The sequence below is a fragment of the Dipodomys spectabilis genome, unplaced genomic scaffold (genome assembly GCF_019054845.1).
Source record: "Dipodomys spectabilis isolate Male_0828 unplaced genomic scaffold, ASM1905484v1 ptg000019l, whole genome shotgun sequence".
Lineage (NCBI taxonomy): Eukaryota > Metazoa > Chordata > Mammalia > Rodentia > Heteromyidae > Dipodomys > Dipodomys spectabilis.
This window is the reverse complement of record NW_024870696.1, coordinates 20,414,542-20,425,687: the sequence shown is the minus strand read 5'-3', so window position 1 is coordinate 20,425,687 and position 11,146 is coordinate 20,414,542. Positions and strand designations below refer to the sequence as shown.

At 43.3% G+C, this 11,146-nt stretch overlaps 1 protein-coding gene across 4 annotated transcripts; it reads left to right on the top strand.

The window, feature by feature from the left end:
* The first annotated feature begins 531 nt into the window (after positions 1 to 531).
* On the top strand, positions 532 to 10,046 carry Ctxn3 (cortexin 3). 4 transcript variants are annotated; one of them, XM_042674485.1, is made up of 3 exons: positions 532 to 679; positions 4,393 to 4,472; positions 8,743 to 10,046. In XM_042674485.1, exon 3 carries the CDS (start codon positions 8,838 to 8,840, stop codon positions 9,081 to 9,083), a length of 246 nt encoding a protein of 81 aa, XP_042530419.1. In that variant the 5' UTR covers positions 532 to 679; positions 4,393 to 4,472; positions 8,743 to 8,837; the 3' UTR covers positions 9,084 to 10,046. The 4 variants fall into 4 exon arrangements, with proteins under 4 accessions (XP_042530419.1, XP_042530421.1, XP_042530420.1 ...); XM_042674486.1 differs by lacking the exon at positions 532 to 679 and adding an exon at positions 4,127 to 4,200; XM_042674487.1 differs by lacking the exon at positions 4,393 to 4,472.
* Positions 10,047 to 11,146: the final 1,100 nt, after the last annotated feature.

The window sequence follows — 11,146 nt, the reverse complement described above, 5'->3', positions numbered from 1 at the left end:
TCCTTTAAATGCTGGGGTTTTTTTGTTTGTTGTTGTTTTTGTTGTTTTTCTGAAAGGTCACTTGAGTTTTCTTTAGGAAAAGGAGTCTTCCTTCATCTCTGACCTTCTCTTTAAGTCTTCCCATTAACTGAGTTGGCCTCAAGGTGATAAACCATAATCAATAGGAAGGCTGGTTACTGCGAGGTGCTAATTGACATCCCAAAGAGTGGGGTAATGTCAACAATCGATAGAGAAGACAGAGAGCTGGTAGATTTATGGCTTTGATTTTGAAAAGGTATGGGAATGCCCAGCGATGTTTTCCCTGGACTCCTTTTGAATGTTAATGCTGTCTTGAAGATGATTTCAGACACACTGCTAGGATACTGCTCTACGCGCTGAACAGAAGCCTCTGAAGAGTTGCTGAGGCAGAACTGAAATCATGGCTCGCCTCAAAGAAGCAGCTGTACTGGACGCTAATGAGGCCTCGCACAGAGGGACCATGCTCCTTTAACTCCAGGTTTTAATGGGAAGTTTTGAAGACAGAAACAACAGCCTTCGATCTGGGGTGTGCCATCAGCTGCTCGTGGCTACCACTGCTGTACCTCGGCTCGATCGGCAGGAATGGAAAGTCAAGAGGCTTCTAACTACCTGTAACTGTACCAGCAGGAAACAGATCAAGTGTTTGTTCAGCCAGATCCAGGTATTTCACAACAATTGTACCTTCGATGGGGCTAATTGGATGCTTTCCTCTAACTTTACAATTCATGCATGAGCAGTAATCACATAGGTGCGTTTTGGGTCCAAGTTCTGAATTTAAATCTGGCTGTTAAAGTCTAATTAAACAGTTGCTAGGGAAAGTTAATATGAGGGGATAAAAATGCAATAATGCCTTTATTTTTAAAAGCATGCTTATGCTTAAGTTTATTATGGCATTGATATTGGATAAAGAAGTAGGAAAATAGGCTTTTTTTTTCCTTCCCCTAAGCTGCAGTAAATTATTCTTTAAAGCTGTTTGCTTATTGCATTATGTTTTTTCCATTCACATCCAACCTCCCAAAAGGTTAACAAGGATGTTTTGATGTGTTTACTAAGACCACAACTCAACAACTCCCAATAAGATTGCTGCCTGTCCCTGGGTGCTGAGCACTGGGGAGCATTAGCAAGGGGTCTTTTTCTCTGAGAAATGCCCAAGGAAAAGACAAAAGCAAAACAGATGGAACAGCGGGGTTATTATTTGAAGTGAACAGTCCCAGTTTGCTAGTGGTGCCAGTGAATGGGGCGCTGCCCAAGTCCCAGGAAGGTGAATATTCCCGGCTGGGCTGCAGCCTTTCCCCTGCAGTCCCTTTAAAACTCTCTCAACTGTGTTGGCAGGAGGATGAAGACAGGGAAGTACAGCTCAGGGAGGGTCTCAAGAGGACAGGCAGCAGAGAGTCTGGGATGAAAAGGTCCACTCCCAAACCCCTCATGCGGCCGAGGCTGCAGGCTGACTCTGCGGGCATTGAGCGCAGACCAGACCTCCGGGGGCTGCCACCTCTTCCCAAACTGCCTGTTGACATTTGTAGCCGACTACATTCCCATGTTTGCAAAATGGCTGTGGGATTTCTGGTAGCCTTGGCTCCACTGAGGAGAGAATCAAATAATATTCAACCTTAGCCATCTTGTGAATTTTTTTTTTTAGCATAAACTGATACTCAACCGTAGCTTTACTGTGCATTCTGAAGCAGCAGGACTGTAGTATGGAGGAGGAAGGAAGGGCTATCTAGATATTCAGAGGTTATTGTTTATGTCAGCCAAAAACAAGGGTAGGAGGCCAGAGGAATTAAAACATGAAGTGTCAACGAAGTCACAGGAAACCTGAAGTTCTTGGCTGGTCAACCATAAATTTATCTGAACCATTTCATGCCCTTCTGTGTATATTCAGAAAAATTATTGTTCACTGGGCCAGTACGTGGAATTTCCAAAAGATTCTGAGAGAAAGAACTTTTGTCGGTGCAGTGAGTTGATTACCGTGGTGACTGGCAGTTTGGGCGGAGGGGAAGGTGGAAGGTGGAGAAGTTTGCACCCCTGCAATGGGTGAGGGGGTGGGAGGCTGAGGGGCCCTGGAGAGATTCCAGTTCTACAGGCAAGAAGGCAGCTGAAGCTTCCACTAGCTCAAGAGGCAGAGTAATTCTCTTTAGCTCCAGTCTCAGAATGTGTATTGATTATATCACCGAAAGCCAAGTTATCAATTCCATAGTCTGCTTCAGCACCATGACAGAATAGTATGGTGCTTTGGGTAAGCCTCCCTGCCAGGCACTGCTGATTGACTCAGTTCCCTTCCTGTTAGTTTACGGATTGGTCTCCCGAGTCTGACAGGTAAACATAGCTAAGGTACACAGGATGTCTGTAGAGCCAAGTGTCCGATCAACATAAACTAGACAAGCCTGTCAATGTTCTTGCTCAATGGCCTGGCTGTTTTTACACCTAGTTTTGAAAACATATCAAGTCACAAAATTAGGGATGTGGCCTAGAAGTTTTAAAAATTAGGCATGGCAATTATGTGGTTTGGGAGCACTTAAAATATAGACAACATTGCCTGACTCTAGCCATTCACCACAGAGCAATGATGGCTTCTAACTCATTCCAATACCCAGAGAGAACTTAGGCTCCAGCCTAAGTTTTGCTGGGGATGGGGGGGGGGGGGAGGAAGGTACTGCTCCTTGGTAACTGGTTTTTATGATTCTGGGCAGTTTATTTATAAATCTTGGTGTGTGTGTGAATAAATGTCACATTACACAAAACTGGAATACACAAAACACATGGTCACATTACACAAAACTAGGAATAAATGTCACATTACACAAAGCTGGAAGGAAGAGGGACAACTCACATTCATCACCACTTAAATACTAGACCCCCATTCAGGCCAGGCAGAGCTGTAAATACTCTGTGACTACCTCAACCACAATCATCACAGACCCTCCTGGCATTTGAGTTTGGGACCCCAAAAGTAAAGAAGTAAGTTTCTTCAGACAGGGCTGCAGAACAAGGCACCCTATATATCACTGGTCATGCTGTGGCACTTTAAAAATAAATGTGTCATTGCTTTAAGATATGGTTCCTTCATAAAATGTATTTTCCTTTCTGTGAACTTGTATAACTAGATGATAATGAAATAACATGTCCAAAGGATCTAGCCCGAGAAAGACAAATGCTAACATGAATAATTTCCATGTAAGACATTAGGATTTGGTATATTTTAAATGATGACTTAAAGCAGATTTGGTAAGAAGGAGTTGACCTCTTGTGCAGAAGGGTAGCTGTCTGTCTCTGGCTAATTTTTGCATTTGAGGACCCACATCTATCAGCCTTGAGTCCAAGGAAAGCCAAATAGCTAACATCCTTGCCAGCCATGAGAGCTATGACTATTAGAGAATTACTGGGACTTGATCTAACTGTGATTCTTCAAAACAAGACCTACTTTGAAACACAATGACTTGACATCCCAGTTGGGCTGAAGGACAGGAGCTTTCCCTCCCACCTCATTGTATTATCACTTAGTTTGGAACCTTGGACTGTGAAATCAGTTCTCTGGACTGCAAGAAGCCAGAAATTTGATTTGAAAGAGGCAATGGTCCCAGAACAGCCAGGTATGCCCCCAAGGAGCTTGCTCTTTAACAGGGGGAAGGAGACAACAGCGTCGAGACTTGTCCTGCAAGCAGTGCTGCTAAACGGCAGGCAAAGCCTTGGACAGAGTAGGAATCTCCATCCAGGGTGAAGGAGACATGGCTGGCCCCACCAGGATATAGATCCTGAAGGAAGTGGGGCGGGGCAGGTGGGACTCCCCAGGAGGAAAGAGAAAAAGGAGATGAGCCATTATGAGGTTGGAGCCGGGAGGTGTTCATGGAGCAAGCAAGTGCTAGATTAACCCGAGGAACAGATAAAATGAGGATATTATTCCTCAGGTGTCCCTCTGAGCAACTGGAAACCAAGTTGCTGTGATATTTGTTCTGTTTTAAACTTAACCACTGCTGTAGGATGCACTAACTCTGTGGCCTAGAAATGATCAGGGCATCGTGTCCCTAAGAGCTCAAGGGCCTGTGGCCACTGAGGTGTGCTGCTCTTGGGAAGGGGAGTGGTGAGTTCTTGGCTCAGTAAGATGAAGCAGGATTGAAGATGCAGGAGGCACAGGCAAGAGAAAGGACAGCGAATGTTGCTGAAACGAAAGCACTTGGTGAATAGGTGAGTACTGGCTAATGTGGGCCGCTGTCACTGGGCTTCATAAGAAATCCTCGGTGTCTCTCAGGGTGCCAGTATCACAGGGCCCAGGAGCTTGATTTGAGAGAAGGACTGCATTATAGAATGCTTAAAAATGGTGTCGTGTTCATGAAAGTTTTCTTGGTCTGATAGTAAAATTAGACTTTGTTTCCTCAGCACACAGAAATGATCCTGGTAAAGGAAAGACACAGATGCAGTGTGTGATTGGGAAAGCCAGTCAAGATTTTAATACTGCCGTGAGTAACGTGGTCCCTCAGACTTAAAATAACAGCCCTTTCCCATTAGTGAGGATGATGGCAGGGTGCGGAGGACAGAATCTTCTGAAGTAATTTGCTTTCTCGTGTTTCACTCTTCATCTATCAGAAGGATTCTTCCTTCAGTTACACACCATTATGAGCCTTTTAAAATAATCTTTGTTGTTGTTGTTGTTTTAACCAAGAAGGGCCCTTTTACTTTAAGACAGACATGTTTAAAATGTAGGTGTCTCTGCCTCTTTCTGCAATGTGCTAGTCAAGTGTTAAATTCCTTTTTCCCCATCTTTTCTCTGATGCTTCCTTCAATTTGTACATGCTGTTGAGCTTTCTAAATTAGTAAATTATTGATTCGCTGATTGCGGGCTCTTCCAGGGATTTCAATCACTCCGAAGTCCAAATGTGAGGCAGCTGCTGGTGTTGTTTCTGGATCTCTGTGTTAGATCTCGTAACTGACCAGCTCTCCTCACTCTTAGAAGATTTCTCCCGTTCAGTCAGTTCCCCGTGGCACCTGCTCCCATCCCCTTTCCCAGCAGCCCACCATTTTTCTGTAGGTCTTCCTTCTATTCACTGTGTTTTCCTCCTCTTTCAATCACCTCTCTTTTTGTACGGGTAGTGGGGCTTGAACTCAAAGCCTCACTCTCTTGCTTAGCTTTTTTTTTTCTGCCCAAGGCTAATGCTCTACCATTTGAACCCTGTCTCTACTTATGGCTTTCTACTAGTTAATTGGGGCTAAGAACCTCCTGGATTTGCCTGGGCTAGCTTCAAACCAGGATCCTCAGATCTAGCCACCCACCAGTGCCCGGTTTCAAGTTCCTTTCTCTCTAGTACATTTCTTCTTCCTGCACATAGCAACAGTCCTCAGGGACAAGTGCCCACCCATGTGTTAATGTACCACTTTCCTTGGTAGAATTTTGCAATGTGATAGGAAGCTTATTTGACCAAAAGAAGTTGTTTTAATCAGAACTTATGTATCATGGTAAACTAAGAGAGGAGAGGTTTACAATTCATGATGTGTCATGGTGTTTTCAAAATTCCTTCACCTATTTTCTTATCAGTTTGATATATCTGGATTACAGGAGCTAATCCAGGATTAAAGGGGTCAACTCTTGGATTGGAAGGCGTCCATCAGGTGCGATTAGAGAAAATACATATACTTAAATTTTAGTAAGCCTCTCAAAGCCTTCGATCAGGCTTCAAAGAGGATTAAATGTACTTTTGCCTCTTGAAATCTTTTTGAGGGGCAGGAATAGAACTCAGATCTTTCTCATACACACTAAATAAGAAAGAGCTCACCTCTTGCCTTTTCATCAGCAAAAGGTGTTAAAACACAAATTAAAAGTAATGTTTGAAAGTCATCTGAACAGTTGCCAGTGGAATCGTGGAGAAGCTGAGGCCCTAAGTCCTTGATAGGAGGCCGAAGAGGGCAGAGAGGCAGAGGGTCTGGTGCTGAAGAACTAGATTCCATCAGTGCCTGCCAGCGCTTGTTGGGAAGGGCTGTTTCACACGCAGCTCCTGAATGGACAGTGCACCCGCAATCAGCCCCGAGTTCCAGGCAAAGCCTAGGAAGAATGAGATACTGATCCAGGAAAAAGGCCTCAACCATGACCCTGTCTTAGGAAGGTGGGGGAAGACTGCTGCAGGGTGCCCAGGTAGTTGTTAACAAGCACAGATCAGTTGGGAAAGGGAGGAACTGAGTAAGACACTGCCAGCAGTCAGCCAGCTTGACAATGGGTTATTCTCACAGACTCTAGAAGTTCTTTATCTAGTCCTCTCCTGCATTTATTGGATCTAGAAATCCTGGAGTAAATGCATAGACTTTTGCTTTTTCTACATTTCTTTGGGGATTATGATTTTTTTTGGGGGGAGGGGGGAGAAGCTGGGGGCAGGGCTTGAACTCAGGGTCTAGGAGCTGTTCCTGAGATTGGTGTTTGCTCAAGGATTGTGCTCTACTACTTGAGCCACAGCTCCACTGCCTGCCTTTGGGTGGCTAATTGAAGATAGGAGTCTCATGGACCTTCCTGTTTGGGCTGGCTTTGAACTGCAATCCTTCGATTGCAGCCTTCTGAGTAGTTAGGATTACAGGCACGAGCCACCAACTTCCAGCCTGGCTATAATGTTTTCCTCAAGAATTTTCTCAGCTTTGCTGAAAACAGGCATAGGAAAGGCGTCTCACTCCAGTTGGGCTGGAGGAGACATGGATATAGGATGAGATTTCAGTTAACCAGCAGGGTGGAGAGAAAGTCCTACAAAACACGTGAAGGCAGCAGGGACCATGCCCAGGAGGTCTGGCCTGTGTCCACCCATCGTCAGATGCATTCCCTTGTGCTAGCCTTTGAGGGATTTTACATTTAGAACAATTAGGTCCAGTGTAGGCACTTTGGGTGCTGATAGATGATTGTAGTTGATGTGCTAAGAAAGCTGCATTGGGAGCTCCAGCCACCTTTCCTGGATCATTTCTCTCCAACCCCAGTGGAAATCAACATGCAATGCTAGGAAGATCCTTAAAAATAAATGAACTCTAATCAAACCAAGCTCTTATCTTCAGTATTCCTAAATGGCTTATTTTAAAAGATATAACCAACTTTTATCTCAATCTTGCTTCAAAACAAACATGAATCATAAATGAATCTTGCAATGATTCTGAACTTTAAGAAAATAATTCAAGAGGTCCGGGACTTAACTCCATGGAAGAATATTTGCCTGGCAAGTACAAGGCTCTGAGTTCAGTCCTTGATTCTGCAGGAAAGAAAGAGAGAGAGTGAGAGAGAGAGAGAGAGAGAGAGAGAGAGAATAATTCAAGTCAGGCATGGTGCCTGAAATCCCAGCACTTGGAAGCAGAGACAAGAAGATCCTAAATTAAAGATCAGTCTCAGCTACTGAGTGAATTCCAAATCCTGTCTCAAAAAGGAAGAGAGTCAAAGGGATGTAGCTTTAAAAAGTTTCTGTTACCCTCAAACATCTAACGCCATTCTTTTAGACACTGGTTGTAAACCAGTTTCACTAGTTATATGTTGGAAGCCTCTTTTAACGCTTTCACTTGCAGAGTGTATCAACTTGCATGCAAACTTTTATCATAACTAATGTTGCACTGAAAGCAGTGATTCTAAGTGGACTGAGGAAATAGTTTGTGGGTTGATGCTTTAGACAATCATTACAATTTTTATTAGCCACTTACTTTCATCAAGCATAATTTCTTTGAATCAATGTGGACTTATATAGCTACCCAGCATGTATCGGTTTCTTGCAGACAAATACATCATGATTATATCATATGACTGTCTATATAGTAATGTTTACTATGTAGAGTGCTGGAAGCTTTTAATGATCTTTCTCTATTTTATTATTTGCCTTTAAGAGCCTGATACTTCATCTTTTTCCCACCAGCAAAATGGAAATAGTGATAACTTCCTCATCTCTTTTTCTTCTTTTCTACCAAATGAGCTTACGTGAAAGGAAACCATGGTCAATTGTCCTTAAAAAGAACATGGAGTCAATCAATTCTTCTCCCTCAGTTCAGTTCTCTAGTTACCTTCCTAGGGTCAAGGAATGAACTTGATCTTTGTTTTTGAAGGCAAAAAAGCAGCAGTGTCTTGATGGTTTGGGAGTTGGAGCTCTTCCTTCCCTTGGCTCAGCACAGAAAGCAAATGAGCAAACAGAGTCCCTTTCTTCACGGCTACTTTTTCTTCTTCTTTGTACATCTTCCAAAGGGTTTTCCACAGATATTCGTAGCACCGTGAGATAGTCAGGCATCTCTAAATATGCTTTTCACAGCCTCGTTTCTCTCCAAGATTCCAAACTCATTTAGTAATAGAATGCAAGCCTGAGAGATCTGGGGCTATACAGGTCCTTGTTTCATGGAGCCTGGAGCAAGCTGGCTACTGCATGTCAAGTCCAGCCTCAGGACTGGCACACGGGCTGGTGCTCACTCATTGGAACAATTATCAGGAGGTGGCGGTAATGTTACTAGAGGGAAGCTAGAGGGAACTTGGCAGGGAGGCTGGATTTGGCTTAGTTGTGTCTCAAGCCAACCCTCCTAGCCCCAGGTGGCCACTGTGAGGACAGTTGGGTATAGTAATTTCACGCAAGAGTAAAATGTTCTTCTCTGTAATCACAGAATCAAGCCCCTCTGATGAAAAGCAAAGCTGGCTGATAGATTACTGCTGTCTGAAAACCATGGTTGGAAATCTAGACGATCGGGTTGATATTTGATAGTTATTCCTTTTCCTTCCCTTTTCTTTCTCCCTAACGATAGCTCAGCCTGTCTGGAGTGCAGCCGCCATGATGTCAGCAGACTGATGATGGAAGGAAAGGAGGTCAGGAACGCCTGCGATTTGCTTCCCCTGGACAATGGATGGAGGGCAGCCTGTCCCTTCCCCCCTGCTGCCCCTTGGGAATGCGTCAGCGGACTCTAGCATGTCTCTGGAGCAAAAAACAACATTTGTCTTTGTGGTTTTGTTGTTCATTTTCTTGGGCATCCTCATCGTCAGATGCTTCCGGATTCTTCTGGACCCGTATCGGAGCATGCCAACCTCAACGTGGGCCGATGGGCTTGAAGGCCTGGAAAAGGGGCAGTTTGACCATGCCCTTGCTTAAAGGGACAGAGCAGCCTCGCCTCCAGACAGAGTGAAATGTATTTCATGCCAGAGTGCAGATTCCCTTTTGTGGATGCTCTTAACAAATCAACTTTTAACAATACCTAGTCCCAAGACCACAACTCATGATTCCATAAACACACAAGTACGTGAAGGATATCTTATTTGAGGATGGTAGAAAAGGTTATGATATCAACCAAAACAAACACACAACAGTCTAAATGTCTATTTAGTCGATGAGTGACTATTGTGGACTATATGACAGTAAAAACCAAGAATATCATCACTGCCATTGAGTTTACCCTAAACCAAATTGCTGGCTAATCTAACCAGACAGGAAAGGATTTAGAAAGGAGCTGATCCCAATCTGGTGACTTAGGAAGAACTGGCTGCCTACTTCCACTCAGGCCTCTCAGTTTGCTCTGTGTATCTCCTGGGCAGAGGAAGAAAGAGTGTGGTTAGAGAACTCAAGGCAGGGACTTGGTTCTGTCCAAAGCAGGGAACACTGGCAAGTAAAGAGAGGCTTAGAAGAGATGGTTCTGACCTTGGCAGACACAAGTGGTATCATTTTAGTGCAAAACTGAATGGAAAGGCTATGTGAGAGGTTTCAAAACTTACCAGAGCTTAGCAGGCCTATTACATTCTCTGTCCTCATGTTCATACCACAGGTAGAGCTAGCTATACGTAACGTGAATGTACTTTGTTTACACTACCGATTTAAATAATAGGTTACAAGTACAGCTGCAGGTCGCTTTCATTAAAAAAAAAAATAAGAAAAAGTTTAGAGAAGACTTTTAGCATCATCAAGAAGAATGTGCATTTATAACTGTATATAGTCATCAAATAAGAAAACCTTTCAAGAATCTGCAATGCCTCCTCTCAGTTCACCAAGACAAATGTGCTGGGGTGCTGTATGGTATGGATTTTTCTGAGAGAGGGCGGGGGGGGGGGGTGGGAAAGAGCAAAGAACATGAAAGGTGATCTAATGCATCCTTATCTCACTTCAAGAAGGGCTCCTGCAGATTGTTCTGACAAGATGTAACAAACAGAACCTTTTCTAAAGGGAGGTTATTAGGGAAGTGAAAAGAAGTGAAGTGGGGGGTAAAATAGGGAAATGGGGGTCAGTATAATCAAAGTACGTTGTCTGTGTAAAAGTATGAGAATGCCACCATGAAACCCATTATTTTATATGGCTAATAGGTACAAAATAGACAAAATATCCATTCTGAAAAAGAATATGTGAACATTTGTATATTTATTGGTACGAATAACTTGTATCTAAACCAACTCTCTCTGGCTGTATTTATAATCTGTCTTCCAATTTTCTCCTCAACTAATGATCAGTTTTCAAAGTTCTTTGAAATAGAAAAGGCTAATTATGTCTCAAAAGGTAGTCTTTAATCAAACTTTATTTTTTGAATTATTCTATTTATTTTTTTCCTGGTCCTGGGGCTTGAATTCTGGGCCTGGGCTCTGTCCCTGAGCGCCTTTTGCTCAAATCTAGCACTCTGCCCCTTGAGCCACAGCACTACTTCTAGCTTCTGTAATTCATTGTAAGAGTTACAAGGACTTTTCTAATGTGGTTGGCTTTGAACCACAATCCTCTGATCTCAGCCTCCTGAGTAGCTAGGATTACAGGTTTAAGCCACTGGTCCCTGCCTATTTTATTACTATTACCTTTAAGTCATTGTACAAAGGGGTTTCAATTCAGCAGGTCAACTTATGAGTACTATGTATCTTGATCAGTGTCATCCCTTTTACTCTTCTTCCACATTTCTCCCACCCCACCCATCCCCTCAACTTTCCTAGTTCCAGTTCAATATATATACATAGAAAATTACAACTTCATTCTTGTACCCTTCCTATCTAACTTCATTCTTGTCTCTATATGCATATACTTGCATTCTGAGTATCCTGTGATCCAGGTTTCCATTCCCCATTTTCTTCTTCAGTTCTTTTTTTTCCCCAAACATTGTTATCTTTAAGTAGTTGTACAAAGGATTTGCCATCCAACAAAGTGGTTTGTGAACACAATGTGTCTTGATCAGTGTCAGCACTTCTTTG